General features: G+C 36.1%; 2 protein-coding genes across 2 annotated transcripts; one reads left to right on the forward strand and one right to left on the reverse strand.

The window, feature by feature from the left end:
* Window positions 1–7: 7 nt before the first annotated feature.
* On the reverse strand, window positions 8–3878 carry NDUFB1 (NADH:ubiquinone oxidoreductase subunit B1). Its single transcript, XM_087725666.1, has 3 exons — window positions 3744–3878; window positions 2249–2393; window positions 8–413 (listed from the first exon to the last, which is right to left on the reverse strand). The coding sequence occupies exons 2-3, from the start codon at window positions 2383–2385 to the stop codon at window positions 377–379; spliced, it is 174 nt and encodes a 57-aa protein (XP_087581792.1). The 5' UTR covers window positions 2386–2393; window positions 3744–3878; the 3' UTR covers window positions 8–376.
* A 222-nt stretch (window positions 3879–4100) lies between these two features.
* Window positions 4101–23340, forward strand: CPSF2 (cleavage and polyadenylation specific factor 2). Its single transcript, XM_087725676.1, has 15 exons — window positions 4101–4238; window positions 5700–5884; window positions 6976–7135; window positions 7239–7344; window positions 8138–8267; window positions 9942–10057; window positions 10846–11033; window positions 11276–11566; window positions 12227–12327; window positions 13266–13466; window positions 13982–14134; window positions 16105–16330; window positions 19854–20156; window positions 20762–20896; window positions 22755–23340. Exons 2-15 carry the CDS (start codon window positions 5736–5738, stop codon window positions 22845–22847), a joined length of 2352 nt encoding a protein of 783 aa, XP_087581802.1. The 5' UTR covers window positions 4101–4238; window positions 5700–5735; the 3' UTR covers window positions 22848–23340.
* The last annotated feature ends 2509 nt before the right edge of the window (window positions 23341–25849 follow it).

Raw genomic sequence — 25849 nt, forward strand, 5'->3', positions numbered from 1 at the left:
TTTTAAATCTATTTTAAGGTACTTTTATTTAAATGCAAGAAAAGATCAATTGTCAAGGAATAAATTCCAGAATAATTTATGCAAAAAATAATACATAATTGTATTTGATCCCTCCAACTACAATCCTATAGTTTACAGGATGTAACTATATCCTCTGAAGTTGACTGAAAGGTTCAAGTTCAGAGAGACAAACAGTTTCTCAGAAACACACTATACCAACCTTCTTTATACTATATCAAATTGTTTAAATTACATTATATAGTTGGGGCTACATACTTTTTTAGTAATCATACGATGAACAAAGGTAATACTAGATTCTATTTTCTTTATGGAGCAATCACTTATTCAAACTGTAGGTCAACTCTCATTTGACACATTATTTCCATGTAGCATCTTCACCAGGTTTCAATTCCCTATAAAAAGAAAATATTATAGGTTTAAAAATAAATTATGACAGATTAGTACATTATACATTTAAAAATATACACTTAAAGAATTAGCTTTAAAAGTGGAAAGCAAAGATAGTGTATAGGTAATTCCTATATAACAATTATATGCATAATTAGCTTGTTCTTGCAAATATTTGTGAAGAGTTTCCCCTGTTTGGTATTTATTTTTTTAATTCCACTTTTATTATTTTTTGTAAGGTAGCAAACATACTCAACACACCCTCTTCTATTTTCCATACAACAACAACCCTTTGAGGTAGGTTGAGCTGAGACAAAGAGATTGGCCCAAATTCACCCAGCCAGCTTTCATGCCTATTCTAGTCTGAGTTCCCATGTTGTATACATTCAGAAAAAATGTTTTGAATTTTCCAGCTGCAAAACATATTTCACCCCTTCCATCCACACCTGCACATATGTGGCACAAAATGAGGACATCACTGCTTTGATTTCAGCTAGCTCACATTTTCCCCCAAATTGTAAAGCAATAGGAATAGCATTCAGATAACCACCAAAGATAAACTGCAATGTTGTCCAAGATGCTACTCCTGATATAATTGGGGCAGCTGATTCTCTTAACTGTGTAACAGAGAGTACAAGTTAAATCATCTATTATTTTTACTAACTGAGGAACAGTTTATTAACTGATTGTTTAAAACACTAAACAATCTGATATAAAAGTAGAAACTGTTCAGGAAATCTGCAGCATTTGCAGATAGGGCAAGAGGCAATGATACTTTATTTTAAATTCTAGAGTTGGAAAGTAATACAGGCAAATCTTTCTTTTAAAATCAATAGGACAATACAAGCAAAGGAAGTTACGGAATTTAATTATATATTATGTATGTATGTATGTATGTATGTATGTATATGTGTGTGTGTGTGTGTGTGTGTGTTATATTTGTGCTGATAAATAAATAAAGGGAGACTAGTATAGATCTATTTCAAGCTATTTAGCTCTCATCAGCTAGCCATACCCTTACTGGGATTCGAACCTGGGCTGATTGCATATCAGGCAGAGATGTTAACCACTAAGCCACAGGCTGTCCTCTTGTGAGGAGCCGATTGACAGATAATGGAAGCAGTTAGCTTCTTCCCATAATTGGGGCTTACCAGGGGTTGTGACTTTAAATATATACCTTTCTCCCTGGCTCAAGCTGATAACGGAGGACAGCCTGTGGCTTAGTGGTTAACATCTCTGCCTGAGATGTTAACATACATACATACACACACACACACACACACACACACACACACACACATATATATATATATATTATAAGTCACAACCCCTGGTAAGCCCTAATTATGGGAGGAAGCTTAACTGCTTCCATTCTCTGTCAATCGGCTTGTCACAAGAGTCCATCACGACAGAAACCCAATATTTTTATTGTTGCCTTTGATAACAATATTATACAAATAAAACACACACACACACATATATATACGCACACACACACACACATATAATATTATATATTATAATATATTATATATTATGTAACTGCTGTTTCCATTGTAAACTTTTTCATCTGCCTTGGTATAAATCAGTAAGGATAAACATCAATCAAGTATATCTAGGAACACAGTAACCATATTCAGCATTATGTATAGCTTCAAACCATATTTGGAGCAATGCTACATATAACATTACAATATAAATTATTTAAAGGAATAATTTAATAATAGTGAATTTTTACACATCAATGAAAATGCAGTAACAGCTATATTTACCAATACTTTCCTCAAGTAACATCCAGAAAGAATAAAGTGCTTGTAAGAAATCAATTAAAATAATTAACCTTTGATATAATCTGCTCCTGTTTCTGAATAATGCCAGTTTCTCATCATGCCTTTTGTCAAAGTACCATCCCACCAAGAATCCTATGGGACACAATGTAAGAGGCCAGTGATCTCGCACCAAGTGGATAATATTCATGGTAGTTACTAAGAAAAAGGACAAAGAAAGGATTACAAGTAACGGCGTATTTCCACATGAGTATCATCGCTTATAATGAAAAATGAGACCTATTTGGACGCAAGTTCACTGTTATTGTGAAACAAGTCCTATTTCATTGATGTGAATTATAGAGGAAACATAACATTTTATGTGGAAAATATTTTATTGCAACTTTAATTTTGCCTGTAGCATAGATGGTGGTATGGAAGTATCCACAAATGCTGGCATTTGTAAAATGATGAAACATGAATGGGGATGTTACAGTGGAAGCTTTCAAATACCAAGTTTGTATCAAATGTATCCATCATTTGCCAGGCTTGCCCATTAGAGATTTTCTTATAATAGTGAAACAAGTCAAAGGAATTGCACTTAGTAAAAAATGAATGTAATTGAAATGTGCAAATCCTGTGCACAAATCCCAAAATTTTGTAATCCCAAATAGGATTACAAAATACTTATGTATTTTGATGTTATTTACTATATTCCATTTTGTAAATTTGTCATTTACTATCGTATAATATAGGTTAATGAAAAGCCCAAAACAATTTGCTAATAATACCAACACTTTGAAGTGTCATTAAAAAGAATCACCAACCTGCCCTTCAAACAGAACTGCAAACATTTCCCTTAACAACTTGCCTCATCCAATTAAAAAAAAAACTTTAAAAAATCTGGGAACTACAAAACCAAAAGGCCACTGTCCATCAGTTTTACCCAGTGTTTTGGTATTGTTTATGTTTTAACTGCAAATCATCCAAAAGAACTGTAGTTATATTGGGTGGGTGGGTGGCTATATACATAGAATCAATCAGCTTTATTTCTAAGAAATAAAGGTTGGCTGCAGCCTAATGCTTTGCTTGAAAGTGACACTGGTCAGGACAGGCCAATATATCTGATTTATTACTGGAATTCCTTTTCTATTGCAGAGCTGTAGCATTCTGAAATGGATATTTAATTCCCTGCCTGCTCCAGATGCAAGAAAAATGTCTAAATCCTTTCTCATGGGAGAAAGTTATACAGTACTAGAAAGAAGTCTCTTTCCCCAAAGTATTTTGCCCAGAATATGATTGTACGCCCTGAGCAACTAACCTAGAAATACCCCATATTTGGGCATAAGTGGCCATCCTTTCAGGTGATACTAAACTACATGTGCAACCAGTCTCAATTAGTGGTTGAAAAATTAATGTGATAGAAGCCGCAGATCTTCCAACGTATATGGCTTGATACACAACACATCCACTATTGGATGTGTCGCCCCCAGGCTCCTGAAGACATCAAACGCACCCCCATCAATTCCTCTCTGACTCCCTCTCCGTTCACCACAACCCTAAGCTTACCAGTCCAGGCGACCTAGGCCTCATCCAGGGTCAACTGAATCCTAGACGACCTCTCAGTTTACCGCTTCGGATAGCTCCGGGAGGAACCATTAAGACGAGCGGGAAAGGAAGGGCGGATAACGCTATTTTATTTCACGCATCCCCTTGGGAGTCAATATCTTTTTGTTGTGTTTCCTTAAAGCATATTTAGAAATCCAATTCAGGTGGATGATATATGTATGTATCACGATACCACTGACGGGGGGGAAAACCCGACACCATGGACGGTGTTTCCCCCCTCTTAACTGCATAGATAGTACAATCCAGATTTCTCTTTCCTCCCGGCGACTCCTCCTCTTCCAACGAGCTTACCGGTTTCTTACCCCAAAATGGTGGCGGCGGCAGCGGGAAGCAGGGCGAGGGGTGGCTGAGTGGGCACGTGCGGGTTTTTCTTTTCTCCTTTCCCTTTCCCGAATAAATGCGGGTGCCCGGAGATAACTAGGGGGTGCTAAACAGGTAAGAACGAAGTAAGTGTGTCGGAGGGCAGCCGCTTAAGGGATACTTGGCTTTCCCCTAGTGCGGCTCAGTCCTCAATGAACGCGGCTCATGACTCCCCGCTTTCCTTCCGACGAAGAATTAAGGAGATGGATACAATAGATGGACTCGAGCTTGTGAAAGGAAGATTTCCCTGCAACTTAAGAGACCGAGAATTTCGGCCTGATAGGCAGGATTCCATGAAGCCCTCTTTAGATTTAGGCCTGGGCTCCAAAGACGAACAAGAGTGTAATAAAAGGCTGCATCTGTCAAATGAGGACCTGTCCTAAGTAAATGGAGTAGTTTCTGCTTTGTGTACAACCTCGGTTTGATGTAATTTTGTTCGAGCCACCCGGGTTTCAATGAATGACTTCGATAGTTTCCTTTTTACTCTTTGAGATGGAATGGCTTCGATATAATTTCATTTTTAACTTTTGGTTGGTTATTTTGCATATCTTTGGCTGACTTCTCTAATGCCACTGCTATGGATAAAAGCCAACTTCATTTTGTGATGTGCTCCAAAGTATCAGCTACATGCTTTGGACCAACTTTATCTTCTGGTACAAAAATATAATGGATGATTTGGGGCGGGTCACATACACTCAACCCAATCCACCTTGCAGGATGGTTGTTGGGAGGGGGAATAGGAGGAAGGAGTACTGTGAATATTTGCTGCCTTGAGTTATTGTACTTAAAAAAAATAAAGGTGAAATAAAAAAAATTAATAAGGTTAGCAGTTAGCCATTAAGAAATAAAAATGTAGATAGCTACCATAAATGTCAGAATTAAGTAAAAATGTTTAACAAAATCATATAAAAGTAGAGGAACACATATAGTAATAGGTAGGGCAGGATTGTCAAAGTTGCAGCCTGGATGCGTCAAGCGCTGGCCACACCCACACCCGCTTTAGCAAAGGGGGGAAAGTCACAATATAGCACGGTGGCATCACGTGATGCAAGTTTGATACCCCGGAGGTTGGGTTATGTTGAAACACTGAAAATTTCTAGTTCTCGGGCTATATCAAAATGGAGGACAGCAGACACTGATAAATCTGAGCCTTGTTCTTATGTTGAATCATACTTTAAAGTTACAACCAGGTTATTGTAATACCTGTCAGTAAGTGCTGAATTCTTTTTTTCTGATGTGAGTGCGCGCATGCGCCCTGCCCTTCTGGTAACCCTGTTTATCATGTTGAGGAAAAGTGATACAGTTCTAAGAAAGAAAGCATTTGGTTTTATCTCTAACCTCACAATTTAAACCAATCACATTGAAGTCTTGATTATCATGGATTGATTCATTGATTTGGGGAAATTTTCAGTTTGCTTGTGTTGACCATATCTATGAAACATGCTGAAATAATATAATATTAAGTATATGTACATTTTCACAGCTGTATATGAAAACTGTAACAAAAAGGATTTTAAAACAATTTATTCCTTATAGTAACTATTTTTGGTGAGAACATTTGGGGAATGAAAAATGACATCAATTATCAAGCTAACAACCCTCTCGGGGGTTCAGGAAGAATCTGCTCTCTGCTACTTACTTCAGGTAGATGAGTTTCGCTTTCTGTTGGATTGTGGCTGGGATGAAAATTTTTCTATGGACATCATTGATTCTCTGAGGAAGTAAGTAGAATCTGACTCAAAGTGCTGAACCCTTGAAAAATGTACTGCAATGCTTTTTTTTGTTACAGCATATTTATATAACATAAAACACTTGTTTAAATTATTAAAGTTATGGTACAAAATTATTTGTATCAAATTTTCTTACTATATATGAAAATAGACTTGCTAGGTATAGGTAGAACAGTTCTACTTTATATTGACCTTTGAATTGCTTTACTTAACATATTTAAAATGTCCATGAAGACAGGGACAATTGCAGAATCAAACTACAAAGAATAGTCTGTGCTACTTTTTAGGTTGGAATTACATTTATTTTCTTACAAATGCAAGAAAAGTGTGGTGATGATGGAACAGTTTATTGTACTTCTCAAATGCAGAAACAATGCCATTTGATAAGAGTTCCCAATGTGGAGATTTTGCATGCAGAATTGTATTTGAAAAGAGTAGATCTACAGAGTAAGATTTTCATTAACTTTGGTTTCTTGAATGTACACTGTAATAATGTAGTACATGTAGATTTTGCATTTTTTTGCATCATATTTAGCCTTGGATGACAGAATCAACAAAATTTATTAAAAGATAGTGTTTTGAACATTGTTCTCCAAATTCAATTTCACCACTAGAACTACTACTAAAAGGTTGTTGTTGTTTTTTGCAGTAGTCCTTTTAAGTGAAACATAGAAGCAAAAGCTTGATTTCTAAGTGTTTTTCTATTATGGCCGATTTCTTCAATTCATGAATGCTTTTAGTCCAGTTGAATGTCCTGTTATAGATAGCTACTGCAATTTTTTTAATATTCCCTTTTGTTTTGACATACTGCTCTGTAAAGCATATTGGGAGAGCAAGATATTAGAGACTATCAAGATAACATCTTTCTATTAAAATGAGCATTTTCCTATCTATTGAAAGGGAGCATTTTCTGAGAACTTTTTTCATTGGAAATTTCTCCTTCAAAATAGAAATCTAGACCCAAATTTTATTTTAGATTAAAAGTATCAGTTCTCAAATGATGTACACTATACTGCCATTAAAATAGGTGTTTTTTTAAATAGTGGAATGGAATGTTTTATCCCCTTGTTCTTGTTTTTTAGATATGTTCACCAGGTTGATGCAGTACTTCTTTCACATCCTGATCCTTTGCACTTGGGTGCTCTCCCATATGCAGTAGGAAAGATGGGGTTGAACTGTGCTATTTATGCAACTATTCCTGTATACAAAATGGGTCAGATGTTCATGTATGATCTCTATCAGGTAAAGCTCATGTCTCAGTTTTTGGAGAGGTATGATTTTAAACTTTTCCCCAATGTGGCTAATTTTAACTGAGAATATTTTCCTTTCCTTTTCTTTTGACTAGTCACGCCATAATACTGAAGACTTCACCTTGTTTACTTTGGATGATGTGGATGCAGCTTTTGATAAAATACAACAACTAAAATTTTCTCAGATTGTCAATTTGAAAGGTGAAAAAAAATACTCTTAAAGTCATTGTTATGTCCTGTTGTTTGGAATTTCTGTTTTTTTTCTCTAAAATCTAAATCTTCCAGTTTTAAACTTAGCAAATGGTTATACAATTGCATGATGTCAAGCTAACTGAAGTTCATAACATTCTAATTATTTTAATTTATCATTTCTGTGTCTCTGATCCCAGACGTTGTGGTATTGATTTGTGGCTACATAGCCCTAGTCACTACTTTATTCTAAAAATGCTAAAATCCTGAAATGTTTATCTATATAAAAAAAAATATCAAGGGAAAAGGCAATAAGAGGTGGAGTCCAAAAGCATAATGTTGCATGAATGCATGGAAGATCAAGTAATAACAAGATGGGAGAGGAAGTAACTATATCAACTCTTGATATAAGGCTGTGTGAGGTCTTAGAATCATTGGTCAGTGGGATGAATCAGTAATGGGTAAGAGAAAACATACAGGAGTAAGGAATGAAGAATTGCTAGAATCCTGATCAGAAGTACCCCATAGGGCAACATTTTATTGGAGAACTTTATTTTTTGTCTTAATATCTAGAGACAGATTGTTCCATGAGCCTGTTCATTATTTTCATAATACTTGTATGAAAGGTTTTCCTTCCCATTTTTCTTTAGAAGTAGTCTGTTATGCATTACATTAGCAAAAAAATAATAATAGAAAAAATACTTCAATATGTTGTATTAGTAGGAAGACTTGAAGCCACGTTATGGGGTGGTGTTGAATTATCTTTTATGTAATTGGGGTGTGAATTAAATTGTTTTTTCTTTAGGTAAAGGGCATGGTTTGTCTATCACTCCATTACCAGCAGGCCACATGATAGGAGGTACGATATGGAAAATAGTTAAAGATGGAGAAGAGGAAATTGTTTATGCAGTTGATTTCAACCACAAGAGGGAGATGTATGTACACAGATGTTGCTACTTTCCTACTACAGCTTCTTAACATTTCTGATGTCTAAAGACACTCGGTACTGGATGGTTTTGTGAGTGAAAGGAGTCTTTTAAAATCATTTCTGCTGGTTTAGTGAACATGCAAATAAAATTGTCTTGGCAGTAGTGTGAAAGTAGTTGCCATTGCTTAGGGAGAACTTCCCATGTTAGTTTGCACCTCTGATACTTTTGGAACTTGCACACCTGGTTTGTCTTAGTTGCAAGTGGAAAAATCAATGAGTTCAAATCAGTACTACAGAGGAAACTTGTTTACTTATTCTTCCATACTTCATAATCTTAAGAATCCTGTATATGTGCCAGGATTTGCACATGCAGAAATTAAATTTGAGGGTAAGGAAATGTGGGGTAATTTCTTTTTTAAAAATTACTAGATGATGTTTAAAATGCATTAAGAAATGCATAATGTTCCTCAATCGAAGATATCCTACATTCTGCAATGCAATTGTTCAGTTGTCAGCTTCAAAATAAATTCTGACCTAAAGGGAAAAAGATGCTTCACGTGAGGATTCTCCTGGAGGACCTGTCAACAAATTCATAAGTCACCTAAGTCTTTTCCTAGCACTGTGTGATGAACCCTTACATGCAGTATGATTCCATGAAAAGAAACGTGGTTTATCAAGTTTCTTATATGTGGTTTTTCCTTCTGAAACAGAAGTACTACACAGCTCTACTAAGTAATTAAAGATGGTTTCTTTAACTCTCCTTTTAAAACATGGTATCTAAGTGGGAGAGGGAAAATAAGTTTCCTAATGTTTAATTTTAATTTTTAAAAAGACAATAAATTTAGAAATGTGTTACCGTGTCATCCATGTTTTAATTATGGAAGTGTTATCTCTGCTTTAATTATAGAAGTAGATTCTATATTTTACCTACGGAACTGCCTAATGTCAACAGTGGTAGATCAGATTTTATTTATAAGCTAATGCATTGTTTTATATTCATTTCATTAGGATGTCATTATACCTTTATTTTGAGAATTCACAAATGTTACAAAAGTGAAACTAATTTGAAATCTGACGTGGAAGAAAATGCTAAATTTAAATTATTCTTAATTATGGCATGTTTTGAAATCTGTTTATAACATTTGTTCATTTTTAAAGAGTGAACTTTAAAACATTGTTTTCAAATAAATTGGTTTTTCTTTAGGCTTCTTCTTTGCTTTGTTTTTTACACTATATTCTTATTGTTAAGGAACTACCCATGAGCTCAGATATTTGCAGCATATAGAATAGCATGAGTTTTTACTTGCAGCACAGGATATGGTAAATAATACACCAACCAAACTAATATGAGAAGAAGCATAGCCTTCTAGTGACTTTTTAGTAACTGTATTTCCTTGCACCAATCCATCTTACCTGTTTATTTTCATTTCCTTCCACTATTTATTTTTAAATTGCAGCAGATAAATTTGACTTTCTTATATCTGTAATTTTTATAAGACCATGTACATTTGTATATAAATGTATTTACATTTATAAATACATTTAAATTCATGACTGCAATTATATTGTGTTCTAGTAAAAACTGACATTTTTGAAAATTAGAGAATCATTTATTTTCAGCAAGTTTTAATTGTCATATTTGTGTAATTATACACTGAAATTGATACAACTTCTTTTTCAGTCATTTAAATGGATGTTCCTTGGAAATGTTAAGTAGACCTTCTTTGCTCATCACTGATTCGTTCAATGCTACTTACGTACAGCCAAGGCGGAAACAAAGAGATGAGCAACTGCTAAGTATGTATTTTGTGACACAAATCAAATAACAATTTAGTATGGAATTCAGGATGGAATGGTTTTTGTTCTTAACAAGGATTTCATCCTCTCATTTATGTAATGTTTATAAATGTACAGGATGATCTTTGGATAAGATCAGTAATGACCTAGAAAATTGGAATAATTTCAGTTTTAATTTGAAAGGGCATATTTTAAGTGATACATGACTGATTTTATTTCATAAATTAATTTCATGGAAATATTATGTTTCTGAGGAATACTCAGAATATATTTTTGGTTTTTTTGGATGATGTTACTTGAAAAGGTGCCTCTCCTGACATGAACATTACTTTAGCTATGAAAATCCATTCTTTTCTTGGCATTAAAATAAAAATTTAAATATGCTAAGGTCTTTTCTTTGACACCTTAATATTAAGTATGGAATCATGTAACCTTCTGTCTTAAAGCTTTGGAAATCTATAAAAGAAATATTCTTAAGATTCTTTCTCCAGAACCATAAAAAGAGTTAGGTTATTTTAGTAATTTAGCTTGATGTAAAGTACTAAATGATAACCTCAGTTATCATTTAGTTGACATGTGTTGTATGGTTAGTGATTTTTAATTAGATACTGTCTGCTGCATGATTTTTTTAAAAAGTATTTTAAAAGGTTTTGTAGCTGGGTCATTTATGTTAAGGCATCAAATTACCACTTATGTGTGGATTCCGTTTGGTTTTTCCTCTGATTATTAACAAGAAAGTTCTGTATATATAAGGGTTTCAATATTGTAACTCGTCTTTTTATCTTTAGCAAATATTTTGGAAACATTGAGGGGTGATGGAAATGTCCTAATAGCTGTGGACACTGCAGGGAGAGTTTTGGAACTTGCCCAGCTGCTTGATCAGATATGGAGGACAAAAGATGCTGGTTTAGGAGTTTATTCCTTGGCACTTTTAAACAATGTCAGCTACAACGTTGTGGAGTTCTCAAAATCTCAGGTTTGTTTTCTGAGGTTATTTATAATAAAACTCCTGTTGAAAAGCAGGTATTTTAGACTTATGTATCAAGTAACATAACATCTAATAAGATATTGGATATTATAAGGTATGGGCCATACAAAGCATGCTTTGCAAAACAACCCAATTGTCCTTCCAAATCACTGTCTAAAATGTTGGTGGAAATTTGTTGTCATTTAGTATTTAAAAAGGCAACTGACCTGTACTTCTCTCATAATATACAGGTGGAATGGATGAGTGACAAGCTAATGAGGTGCTTTGAAGATAAGAGAAACAATCCTTTCCAGTTTCGTCATCTGTCTCTTTGTCATGGACTTGCAGATTTGGCTCGTGTTCCTAGTCCCAAAGTTGTTCTTGCTAGCCAGCCAGATTTGGACTGCGGATTTTCAAGAGATCTCTTCATACAATGGTGTCAGGATCCCAAAAACTCTATTATTTTGACATACAGAACAACTCCTGGAACACTAGCACGGTTTTTAATAGATAATGCTTCTGAAAAAGTTATAGACATAGAGGTAAGTAAATGCAGTACTTTTTAATAAAAGTATTGCATATTTAACCTAGTGTAAGAATAGCAATACAATGAACTTGTGCAATGGTTTGCCTCAACTCAGAGCAGAGCAAAGCAATAAAAGTACTGCAAGATAGCCACCCCTAAATCCATGCATACATTACAGTATTTTGAATTTGGTTAGTGAAAAATTAATTTCAAAAATGCACATTGGGGCAGTGCATATGCAATGCAGACTTTTGTGCAGGGTTTTTTGGTGAATTATATAAATTATGCTCACACTTTGAAGAAAACAAAAATGATAGAATTGTTGATTAGTTTGCTGTGAAGAGGCAGAAGCATTCCATGCTAACTGTGGCTATATAATAGGTGTATTTGCTTGAGATTTAAAATGTAGAAAAATAGTCACACATATTTATAAAAATTCCTGAGTTTCTTGAAGAATTTTCCATTGTTGTTAAGTGGTCTGTTTTGCGCAAAGGAAAATAATACCAAAATAATTTTAGAACTCATTGCATATTTTATTGCAGATTGAACTCTTATCCAATATGTACTATTGAATATTGCTGTTGCGTACCACCGTCATTACTTAAGGATTCATTGTAAAATCTGAACATGTAAGGTAGGTGAATATAAGAGTTACTAATGTATACTTTTTCTTTAGCTCAGGAAACGTGTAAAACTTGAAGGAAAAGAACTTGAAGAATACCTGGAAAAAGAAAAAATTAAAAAAGAGGCAGCAAAAAAGTTAGAGCAATCAAAAGAGTGAGTATCTACCTGCCTTCAAGACTCTTATACATTTATATAGACTCTTGTTCATTAATGTACATTCTTAGTGGATCCTCCAACACATCCAGTTTAGTTTCAGGATTATTTAAGATTTTCTTGTGTTTTTCTGACTTCAAGTCAACATGAACTCCTGGCAACTGCCTCGACTAGTCATTGCAACTTTCTTGGAAGATTTTCAGAAGTGGTTTGCAATTGCTTGCCTAGATCTGAGATAGAATGATTGACCTGATATCTTACAGCTGGCCTTTTGCCTAAGGTGGGACTAGAACTCCCAGTATTCCAGTTTCATTACACTAGTAAAGCAATTTGAATTACAGTATAAATAGCCCAGTTGGAAACATATTTGAAATGGCTTTATTGAGTGCCCCAGAAGGGAGCAGCATGTGGACAGTCTTGAATGGTTTAGACAGCTAAACCAGACTGGCCTTGGTTAGAATTCACAGGGAAACCACTTAGGAATTCCATATTTGTGAACTTAATTGGATTGTGAGCCGCCCTGAGTCCCCCCAGGGAAAAGGGCGGCATACAAATAAACACAAATACAAATTGGGAAACTGAAAAAAAGATTCTGTAAGAAGGTAATTTCCATAACATTGCCAAGGAAACTGGACAGATACTTCCATGAAAGTCATCATGAACTGATCTCAGCTTAGAGGAGGCTTTACTTTTCTTTGACTTTAATGAAATTTATCTTTAAATATGGTTTATGATCTGCAATTTAAAAGTAAATACCTCCTTAGCAGAAATATAGTAATTTGTGGTTTGTTAGCTTCATTAGCTACAATAGCTATGTAGAATATATTTTGCAAGTTCATTTTACCTATATAACAAAGAATTGAGGTGCCAATGAATTAATTAGAATGTACATATTTTGTTGATTTCATATGTATAATTATTCTGGATTCCTGCTTTAGAGCAGATATAGATTCCAGTGATGAGAGTGATGCTGAAGAGGATATTGATCAACCATCTGTTCATAAGACCAAACATGATCTCATGATGAAAGGTGAAGGAAATCGTAAAGGAAGCTTTTTCAAACAAGCCAAAAAATCTTATCCTATGTTTCCTGCTCCAGAAGAGAGAATTAAATGGGACGAATATGGAGAGATTATCAAGTAAGTGGGAGATGTGGGAATGCCTATTATTCTAATATTCTTACATTTTAGTAGATACTGACTTACTGTCTTCATTTAAAATGCACATTTTCCAAATACATTTTTATCTCAAATAAAATGAATAGTTCTCTGAAAAAAACACATGCTATATTTAAATGTATGTATCGAACCTTGATAATTCACCAAATAATGAACACCTTTGATAGAACACATTATTTGGCTCTTTTACAATTCTTTATGCTGCCAGAGGACAAGAAAGCTATCTAAAGCAATTTTGGAGGAAAGGAAACAAGCAGCTTTGAGGGGAAATGACATTTTGCAGGTAGAATTCTGGATGTATTGCAATCCCCACATTTGGATCAATACCTTTTCAGTGATTTATGCTAGTAACATATTATTAATCTATGCTATATATAGCAAATGAAGAGTATATATTATACTTTAATTTCCAAAAGTGCCACAGGTTTTCTTGACAATCTTCCTGAATATAAAATTAATAATGTTCCTGTATTTAGACCTGAGGATTTCCTCGTTCCAGAACTTCAGGCAACAGAAGAAGAAAAAAACAAATTAGAATCTGGCCTTACAAATGGAGATGAGCCTATGGATCAAGATTTATCAGATGTTCCTACTAAATGCATTTCAGCAATGGAATCAATGGAAATAAAGTGAGTGCGTGTAGATTTGTTGTAGGTGGTATTAGCAAAAAGTGTGATGTGTATTAATCTATTGCAATCTCTGTTACCTTATTTGAGCCTACCTCATATCTCTTGTGGGTATATCAAAATGATCCTGAGTTTTTAATATTGTGAAAATGTTCACTCTGCATTTACTGTTCATTTTTCTATAAAATAACTAGCTTATCCTGAGGTTATGATCACTCTAGAGACCAGAAAATTAATTGTTAAGTGATGCAGTTGTTAAATGAGACATTACATAATCACAATTTGTGAAGAAAAAAGTTGTTCAGCAAATGAAAAATAGTTTTTTCTTCTAACTAAATACTGTGAGATGAACTGTATGATATTATATAAAATAAAATTCTAGCTGACAATGTGTAGGATACAAAGCAGGACACAAAACATTAGAAGTAAGCTTCTTGGGGGAGAATATTGGAAAATAAACACACTAATATGTACATTGATCAAATAAATTGCAATGAGTATTACATTAAAGTGATTTGATAGTAGAGGAGAAATTCATTTATTTAATTTGATTTATAAGTTTGTTTAATTGCAAGTAAATTAATGCTGAGCACAGTAAATTTAAAATCACAGGAACAATCCCAGTGGATAAAAGTAACTACCAAAAATGAGGATTGTAAAAGGCGATCTGCATTGTTAAATTCAGAGTTAAAAGGGGGGTTTTAAACTTTTGCAACCCCGTTTTCTCCTTCAGCTAAGATAAAGATACAGTGGAACATGACATTAAACTTTTAAAAGAGTAGATGAGAATGGGCCATATTGAATGCAGAGAAAAAGAGTTTACAATATGTTAAAAATATCTGTGCCCCCAAATAGAAATGAATAAATTTGTCAATGTTATAAAAAGTATGCTGAATTATAGTAAGAACACACCAAAACAATATTTTTGTGTCCATAATCAAGGAGAATGATGTACAGATGATGCTTAATAAAAGTATATTGCAAAACTTTCAAATAAGAAATTATAGTAATGAGACACTTGAAATCTGTTGACATCAGTTGGGAGACAAACAACTGAGAATAATCTTTCTACAGAATTACTATTTTGTTTGGCTCCTGTAGTGTGTATAAAAACGTACAAGAAAATAAGTGTCTGCTTTAATACTAACCAATATTAACATGAGAACATTGCAGACACATGATCACATAATGAGTGCAAGTAACAGGGAATTCTATGGCTATGGGTTGGGTAAAAACAAAACAAAAATTCCAGAAGGTGGCAATGATAAGCTTCTTCTGGGCTGTTGCCAAGGAAACTTAATAGATGCATCTATGTATGCAGTTATCAGGAATCCCATTCCCTTTTATGACATATCTACCTTGAACTCTTCTGTGTGAGAGTTAATGAGTATGCACAGTATTTAAATTGCTGATCTTTATAACTAAATAATTGATAAAATATTGAATACAGGAGAGTTCAATTTTTTACGCAATAAAAACTCTTATTTTCTGTTTCCACATTGTTTCTAAGATAGTGTTGATCTATAAAAAGAGTTGACCTTTTATTTCTTGATGACTAATTTTCACAGGCCTAAGTATATTTTTTTTAAATATGTAGATCACTTCCATCACTTCATCTTGATTGCAACCGTCAAATTTCTAATTATTTAATGATACAAGTTTTCACTTCACAAAAAACATTGTTAACAATGCAGAATTATGCACATTTAACAAAATGGAACTGCTGCCTTTTGTTATTAAATGTAAAAGTTCAGCATTTTGCAAAGTTCTTAAATAACACCATCTGGTTTAATAGTTAAAGGTTGCATTATTATTAAAACATTTGCAAACATTACAGTTACAAAATGCAAGTTTACAGTTTAGTATGCTTAAATGATAGCTGCGTCATGACATGTTTATATTCAGCTCAGCCTGTAAAGATTAAATTTTGTTTTTCTTCATCTCTATTTTTTTTTCCTTTATCTTATTTTTAGAGCTCGAGTTACATACATAGATTATGAAGGCCGCTCTGATGGAGACTCCATTAAAAAAATTATTAATCAGATGAAGCCACGGCAATTGATTATTGTCCATGGACCTCCTGAGGCCAGTCAAGATCTCACTGAATCTTGTAGAGCTTTTGGGGGGAAAGACATTAAAGTTTATATGCCCAAACTGCATGAAACCGTAGATGCAACCAGTGAGACTCACATATATCAAGTAAGATTTGCATGTTTGAATGACAAGGCGTACTGAGCACAATTCAGCCATTTCCAAATATTTATAAAAGGATTAACACTTGCAAGATGTACTTTAGCACATGCAACAGTACAGGTGAAACTCGAAAAATTAGAATATTGTGCAAAAGTTCATTTATTTCAGTAATGCAACTTAAAAGGTGAAACTAATATATGAGATAAGACTCATTACATGCAAAGCAAGATAGTTCAAGCCGTGATTTGTCATAATTGTGATGATTATGGCGTACAGCTCATGAAAACCCCAAATCCACCATCTCAGAAAATTAGAATATTACATGCAATCAATAAAACAAGGATTGTACATAGAACAATATCGGACCTCTGAAAAGTATAAGCATGCATATGTACTCAGCACTTGGTTTGGGCTCCTTTTGCAGGAATTACTGCCTCAATGCGGCATGGCATGGAAGCTATCAGCCTGTGCCACTGCTGAGGTCTTAGGGAAGACATGATGTGCCAGTGCCTGGAGGCTGTCAGGGTCTGGATGGGGGTGAACAAGCTTGTACTCAATCCAGACAAGACCGAGTGGCTGTTGTGTTTTCCTCCCAAGAATTTGGCCAGTATTCCATCACTCAGGCTGGGGGGTGAAAATTTACGCCCCTCAGGCAGGGCGCGCAACTTGGGAGTCCTCCTGGACCCACAGCTGACTTTAGAACATCACCTGTCGGCTGTGACCAGGGGGGCATTTGCCCAGGTTCGCCTGGTGCACCAGTTGCGCCCCTACCTGAACCGGGAGGCACTCGCAACAGTCACTCACGCCCTCGTGACCTCAAGACTGGACTACTGCAATGCGCTCTACATGGGGCAGCCTTTGAAGAGTATTCGGAGACTTCAACTCGTCCAGAATGCAGCCGCACGAGCGATTGTGGGTGCACCTCAGTACACCCATGTTACACCTATCCTTCGCGAGCTGCACTGGCTACCTATTGGTCTCCGGATACGCTTCAAAGTGCTAGTCGTAACTTATAAAGCTCTTCATGGTATTTGACCTGGGTACTTGAGAGACCGCCTGCTGCCAATTACCTCCCAAAGACCCGTCAGATTTCACAGGGTCGGCCTCCTCCGGGTTCCGTCCACCAGCCAATGCCATCTGGCTACTACCTGGGGGAGGGCCTTCTCTGTAGCAGCTCCGGCCCTTTGGAATGAACTCCCCACGGAGATCCGGACCCTCACCTCTCTCCAGGCCTTCCGGAAAGCTGTCAAAACCTGGCTGTGCCGGCAGGCCTGGGGTTGATGAGTTCCCCTCCCCTCTCAACTGGTATGGCTGTGTGATTTTTGTGTATTTTAATTATGTGTACTGTTGTTTATGTTCCCTTTCCCCCCTGAGTTGTTTGCCGACCTGAGTCCCTCCTGGAGAAGGGCGGCATACAAATAAACCAAATACAAGACGAGGATGCTTCAATAGCAGCCTTCAGCTCTTCTGCATTGTTCGGTCTCATGTCTCTCATCTTTCTCTTGGCAATGCCCCATAGATTCTTTATGGGGTTCAGGTCAGGTGAGTTTGCTGTCCAATCAAGCACAGTAATCCCACATTCCAGGTTTTGGCAGTGTGGGCAGCTGGAAAATGAAGTCAGCATCCCCATAAAGCTCGTCTGCGGAAGGAAGCATGAAGTGCTCCAAAATCTCCTGGCTGCGTTGATCCTGGTCTTAATGAAGCACAGTGGTCCAAAGTTCTGTTGCTCAGTGGTCCAAAGTCCTCTTTTCTGATGAGAGCAACTTTTGCATCTCATTTGGAAACCAAGGACCCAGAGTATGGAGGAAGAATGGAGAGGCCAATCAAGAACAGTAATCCCACGATCATTGAACCAGTTTTTGGTGCTTTTGACAAAAGTTGCTCTCATCAGAAAAGAGGACTTTGGACCACTGTGCTTCATTAAGACCAGGGTTGCTGCATAATTGCCATCACAATTATGACAAATCATGGCTTGAACTATCTTGCTTTGCATGTAACAAGTCTTATCTCATATATTAGTTTTACCTTTTAAGTTGCATTACTGAAACAAATGAACTTTTGCACGATAGTCTAATTTTTCGAGTTTCACCTGTATATACAAACCACTTTTTGGAATTGTTAAAGGAGCCACATCTTTTTCCAGGCTTGTAGGTCTACTTTGTAGCTTGCTCCTGACTATTTCCATGTGCGTGGAGGCACATAGTTGCTCCCATCTGTATCCGGGTGGCTCTGGTGGATATGCAGGTGGAGGCACCTGGCAACACCTTCTAGAACTACTATACTATGTATAAGCATGGAACAAGATGCCACTGTTTTAATGATTAAAAAAGTGATTTGGACATGCTCCTCCTACATGTTACAAAGAACCTACTTCAGAGGATTTGTATGCTGTTGAGCTGCCTCAAGATGCATATCTAGGGCATTTTAAAGTTCTGGTATTACGTTTTGAATGGACTTTGGGCTCATTTCTTGAGGGACTCCAATCATTCTGTCAGTCTGCCCTACTTTGAGATTTGCATTTGAAGCCTCCTTACATGGCCATCCACGAAAAGAACTTGTGTGACAAACCACAGGAAGATATTTTGGGAGGGGGAGGGCAGAGCGGACAATAGTACCATATCTATATTTTGGCCTGATAGGAAATGTCAGACCTCCTCACTGGCTCCTTTTAAAAAGATCCTTGAAAGACTTAGTTTTTTTAGGTGTTTCCTTAAAAATGATCGTGATGGGTTGGTAGAGCTTTTATATTCCAATAATAAGGTATGATTTTTGCTACATATATATGTCATTGAATTGTATTACTATGTTAACTATATTAATATTATAGAATTTTACTGTATTTATTAGCAATTGTTATTTATATCTTGTACTTCAGTGGTCTAATATAATATAGAGAATATATTTTGGATGTATTTTTATTATAAAAGAAAAGTTTCTAAATACTTTTAAGTTGATTTATAAGATGATAAACATTTGTCTACTCATAGCAAGGTTAATTTTACAATTAGCCAATATTTCCTTTTTGATTGCTTTTGTTAAGTGTGCTCTTTCCCCAAGGCTGGTACTTTCCTGTTTGAAAATCCAACAAGATAATTCCCTACAAGGCCTTCCTATTGTTTAACCTTGCACTGAGTCATTGCATCATTCCTTAGGTTTTAACTTGGAGTATTATAGGAATTAATTGTGATTGATAGAGTGATTTCTGGCTTTCTGAAATATAAAGAGTCAGGCAATTGTGTACTTTCAATAAATTACATATTGTGCCAAATCATTGCTTAGTGCAGTAAGTAGTAAGCTTGGTCCACTACGGGACATAAATGGCTCTCTGGCTCCAGTAACTTAATGGTTATTTGCTAAACCAATGCACTCCTTAACAATAAATGCTAAAAATAAAAACAATGTCTTGATGGTGTGATTTCATTGTCTTTCACACTGTCTTCTTTGGCTATTGGTGTTTTGCAAGCAGTGCTGCTTAGAATGTAAATTCTTGTTTGTTTGTTTATTTTAGTTTTTTTTAATTCTGTTTTAGGTTAGGTTAAAAGACTCCCTAGTCAGTTCCCTTCAGTTTTGTAAGGCTAAAGATGCAGAACTTGCATGGATAGATGGAGTTCTGGATATGCGAGTATCAAAAGTAGACACAGGGGTAATTTTGGAAGAAGGGGAACTGAGAGATGACGGTGAGGACACTGAAATGCAAGTAGATGCACCCTCTTCAGATTCCAGTGCTGTGGCACAGCAAAAGGCCATTAAAAGCCTCTTTGGTGATGATGACAAAGAAATCTGTGAGGAGAGTGAAATTATTCCTACTTTGGAGCCCTTACCACCCAATGAGGTAAGATTTAAAAGTGAACTTTTATTGCATTGGGAACATGGTCTTCTATATAAAGACATTATTGAAATACATTTCATGACAGGAACCCAGGTTTTTACTTGGGTGTTTTGTTTAAAATTGTAGATCTGTTACTGTTAAAATAAAAGCAGTTCCATGTAATAAAAAATGAAGAGCTACTGTCTTTCATGTACATAATATTAAATATTAAAAAGTAGCATTTTTCTCGCAGGATTTTTTTTCTTTTCTAAATGAAAGCTGAACTTTTTTAAAAAAAAAAATCACTAAGCCTCAAATGTGTCTGAATCAAATGAAATGAGTTATTTCGATACAAGAAGGGCAACAAATACCATGTCACTCCTAAGAGTATGTTAGTTAAAGATTTTGAAATTGCTTATGCTATATATCCGTGACCAGAATTGAGGCTTTTAATAAAATAAATTCTGCCACGATGTACAACATATAGGCCATTTTTTTCCTATAAAACATATGGCCTTGTACAAATTTGTATGAATTTTGTGATACAAAAACAGAATAACTTTACTGGATGCTTCAGGTATTTGAAATATATTTAAATTTTATTTTGGCTTGTATCCTCTTGACAAAAGGTTCCTGGACATCAGTCGGTCTTCATGAATGAGCCAAGATTATCTGATTTTAAGCAAGTTCTATTGCGAGAAGGAGTCCAAGCTGAATTTGTGGGAGGAGTTCTAGTGTGTAATAACTTGGTCGCTGTTCGCAGAGTAAGTACATAGGGAACATATACCGTATTTTCACGACCATAAGCCGCACTGAAAATCCTAAAATTTGATCAAAAACCGGCAGTGCGGCTTATAACCCGATGCGCTTTATGTATGGAAAAAGATCGAAAATCTCTCCCTCCCGATTTTACGCTCAAACTTGAAGCTCGCAAGCGAATGACCGCGCGCAGCCACGCACACGTCCCTCTGGTCTCTCCCTCTCAATTTTACGCTCAAACTGGAAGCTCTCGCACACGTCCCTCTGGTCTCTCCCTCTCAATTTTACGCTCAAACTGGAAGCTCTCCCACACGTCCCTCTGGTCTCTCCCTCTCAATTTTACGCTCAAACTGGAAGCTCTCGCACACGTCCCTCTGGTCTCTCCCTCTCAATTTTACGCTCAAACTGGAAGCTCTCCCACACGTCCCTCTGGTCTCTCCCTCTCAATTTTACGCTCAAACTGGAAGCTCTCCCACACGTCCCTCTGGTCTCTCCCTCTCAATTTTACGCTCAAACTGGAAGCTCTCCCACACGTCCCTCTGGTCTCTCCCTCTCAATTTTACGCTCAAACTGGAAGCTCTCCCACACGTCCCTCTGGTCTCTCCCTCTCAATTTTACGCTCAAACTGGAAGCTCTCGCACACGTCCCTCTGGTCTCTCCCTCTCAATTTTACGCTCAAACTGGAAGCTCTCCCACACGTCCCTCTGATCTCTCCCTCTCAATTTTACGCTCAAACTGGAAGCTCTCCCACACGTCCCTCTGGTCTCTCCCTCTCAATTTTACGCTCAAACTGGAAGCTCTCGCACACGTCCCTCTGGTCTCTCCCTCTCAATTTTACGCTCAAACTGGAAGCTCTCCCACACGTCCCTCTGGTCTCTCCCTCTCAATTTTACGCTCAAACTGGAAGCTCTCGCACACGTCCCTCTGGTCTCTCCCTCTCAATTTTACGCTCAAACTGGAAGCTCTCCCACACGTCCCTCTGATCTCTCCCTCTCAATTTTACGCTCAAACTGGAAGCTCTCCCACACGTCCCTCTGGTCTCTCCCTCTCAATTTTACGCTCAAACTGGAAGCTCTCGCACACGTCCCTCTGGTCTCTCCCTCTCAATTTTACGCTCAAACTGGAAGCTCTCCCACACGTCCCTCTGGTCTCTCCCTCTCAATTTTACGCTCAAACTGGAAGCTCTCGCACACGTCCCTCTGGTCTCTCCCTCTCAATTTTACGCTCAAACTGGAAGCTCTCCCACACGTCCCTCTGGTCTCTCCCTCTCAATTTTACGCTCAAACTGGAAGCTCTCCCACATGTCCCTCTGGTCTCTCCCTCTCAATTTGCAAGCAAATGACCGCGCGCAGGCACGCACACCTCCCTCGTGTGGGAGAGCTTCCAGTTTGAGCGTAAAATTGAGAGGGAGAGACCCGAGGGACGTGTGGGAGAGCTTCCAGTTTGAGCGTAAAATTGAGAGGGAGAGACCAGAGGGACGTGTGGGAGAGCTTCCAGTTTGAGCGTAAAATCAAGAGGGAGATTCAGATTCAGTTCGTGGGAGATATTTGGTGCGCTTCTTTGAAAATCTCCCTCCCAATTCTGCCCAACGCCTCCCCGACCTTACTGGACGAACGGTGCGGGGGTGTGTGTATCATGTAGTGCGGAGTGCGAGGAGTGGCAGATGTTGCAAAAAAAACGTGCGGCTTATAACCCGGTGCGCTTTATATATGAAAAAAGTTTGAAAAATTAACGTTAACTGATACTGCGGCTTATAATCCGGTGCGGCTTTTGGTCGTGAAAATACGGTATGTATGTACATTTAATGTATCAATTGTAGGAAATTTTTCAAAAAAGTAAATAACTATATATTTTTTATTACAGACTGAAACTGGACGTATTGGATTGGAAGGTTGTCTCTGTGAAGATTTCTATAAAATTAGAGACCTTTTATATGAACAGTATGCTATTGTCTAAGGAGAAGTGTAAATATATGTGTATATATATATATGGACTTGTTTTATTTTTATCAGATTCTTTTACAGAATGCATAAGAATAATTAGTAGCCATTACTAAACCTTTCTAGTTGATGAACCAGTATTGATACAGTCCGAGAAAGTTTACTCTATATAAATAGCCTGTATATTTGCTGGTTATATTTTTCATAATAATACAACTTTTCACGTTGTAGCTTTTCAACTTGCAGATAGATCATTTTACATAATTTTTTGAGATCCGATCTTGACAAATTTGCATTTAGTCTCTGTTGAAAGCAATGGGATTTGGCATGATTAAGATTTCCATTATTTTCAGTGGGAAGTTAAGGTTATGCTTAAAAAATATAAAATAATTGTATGTTAAAAATGTCTCTGATTTGCAACTAAATGTTTATGTCCATCCCTTGATTTTTGTAGCAAATTGTACATTTTTGTTTTGATAAAAGCAAAGTGAATATTCATTGAGAATCAATCTGTTTCTTCAGAATAATTCTTCTCTCACCATCCTCTAAAGCTTTACTCCTGAACTAATTTTTCTTAATAATTTATCTATTTAGAACAATATAAATGAAGCATAAAAAAGACAACAGAGCAAAATCCATACAGCTCTATAATGAATGGTCTCTAAAATGGTCTTATTACCACAGTAAAAAGCTAGTGCGATGACTTTAAAATACAACTATTAACTATTTCCAAAATATATACCTATACTTGCTAAAATGATATATTTTAGAAGGTACCTATGTTAACAGATAGCTGCTTTCATTAGCAGAAGAACAGATTCCAATATGTGGGAATAATCACAAATCCAGCAAGGTTTTTATATTTGCTTGGAGGTCTGTGAGAAACCCTTTGCTAATGTTAGAATGAGACTTAACTGAACAACTAATGTAGCTTTGTCTTCTTGTAGTTCTTGAAATCATGTCATAGAATTCAATGTTTCAGAGGTATTCGTATCATTTTAGCCATTTTTCACATAAAGCTTGCCAGATTTAAAAATGCTGAGTGTTTAAACATTTCATGGAAAAGTCTTTTTATAATGCTACTATCGAGCGTTGTACATTAGGCTTGTCAAATTTCTTGTTTCTGATCAGATTGAATTTCACAATGCTTCAAGAGTATAATGGCTTCATTATATTAACATAATAGATATACCTTTATAGCATATGCTTGGCTTTTAAATTTATTTCCCCTCTTTTTGTAGTATTTAACTCAGCTATCAAATCTGGTATAGTATCTTTATCAGGATCCATGTGAAAATAATTCAAGTTGAGTTATATTGTAGTATTGGAAACACCTGCAGTCTTTCTCATTGTTTCCATTGCATCCCTTAAAATACTTTGTTCTTTAAAATTAGAATTAAATCCTGAATAAAACTAAATGCTGAATTAATATATCCTGAACATTAGAGGACGTAGTTTCCGATGGCTAAATTGAAGTATACATACATTCACAGGCACACCCTGATAAAATATGTTCTCTCCATGTTTCTTTATTTTCAGCTGTAAAAAAAGTTTTTAAATATTTGTTAAGTTGTTAAATATAGATGATGCATGGTAGGACAAACAAGTTTTACATTTAGTACTGAATTTCAATTAGTTTTGGAAGTTTACTTCAAGGATTTTCTGACAATTGAAAAGTGACTCAAGACAGCAAAACATGTAATAATGCTGCAATCCCACCTTTAGTTACTTGAATAAAAGCAAAGAATAAGCTGATACAATGTTGCTCCTTTGAATAATTGTAAAACAAAATATAGTTCTTAGGACCATATCTTCTGGTATTGGTAAAGGTGTGCTTGGTCTCCCAGTTCAAAACAGAATTCTGTGCTGCTTGCTAGAATGAAGTTGCTTGTTTCCTGCTTTAATCTCTGCGAGTACTAAGTAGATTTCCTGATCCCAGTTTGAATCAGCTACTTATTGCAGGTTAAGAAATATTATTAGCTTGAGCTGCTTTTGCAGTTGCAGAAGGAAAAAATCTTTTGACTGAAAGGAAGTTATCCTGCAATCAATTTCCACTATACAGATTTTTCATGTAATTTTAACATTGATGTTGGAAGTATCTTAATGCATGTAATAGCGAGAATATGAACACATGAAATACTTTCTATATCCCTTATACAAAGAGTATAATCCTGAGACTCCAGTACGATATTTACCTCTAAAAGTATTTGAATGATTCTTTCCAAAATTTACACAAATTATAGGGTTAAATATGTGAGATGAAAATCATCTTACCAGCAAAATTTTAATTTTAATTAAATCTAAATGTAAATCAATTTACTTTTTAATTTCAATCACTTTTTGGACTACTGTCCTTGGAATCTGCTCAATAGTTCAAAGTCGCCACAGTCTGGAAAAAGTTACCAATCTCTACAAACTCAAGTTATTGCTCATACAGTTATAAAGAGCCAAAGAATTAGCAAAATTCTCCTCACCTCTACCAGTACATTTTACTTCATAGGCCTTGTACAATGGCAATGTAGTGTAAGGCAGTGGCCCCCAACCTTTTGAGTACCAGGAACCGGTTCCATGGAAAGAGATTTTTCTGCAGACCATTAGAGGCATGGTTTCGCACGCTGCCTGCATCCCACTGATGTGGTTTTGCTTGTATGCATGGCCCAGTTTCTAGCATGCTGCTGGCCAGTGCCGGTTCATGGACTGGGGGTTGGGGACGTCTGGTGTAAGGCATCTTGTTTTAGGCCTGTGATTGATTATGCTGGTGTTTCCTCATAACGCTACAAATTTGTGTGATGAGAAACTAGAGAAGCAATGAATATAATTATCTTATTTCAGATTAGATTTATAATATTCAAATTTAGAACTTATCAGAACTCTAATTTAAATAGAAAATATAATGAACACTTGAAGTACAGGGTGCCATCTGTTTTATAGAAAAAGAAAAATTACTGCAGACTGTCCTAGTTTGGCTTGAACAAAAAAACTTGGATAGAGATGTTTCATCAGTTTAAGTAAGTATAG

This window comes from Thamnophis sirtalis, unplaced genomic scaffold (genome assembly GCF_051295495.1).
Source record: "Thamnophis sirtalis isolate CommonGarterSnake01/CBP01778 unplaced genomic scaffold, rThaSir2_p1.2 scaffold_1, whole genome shotgun sequence".
NCBI classification, from domain to species: Eukaryota; Metazoa; Chordata; class Lepidosauria; order Squamata; family Natricidae; genus Thamnophis; species Thamnophis sirtalis.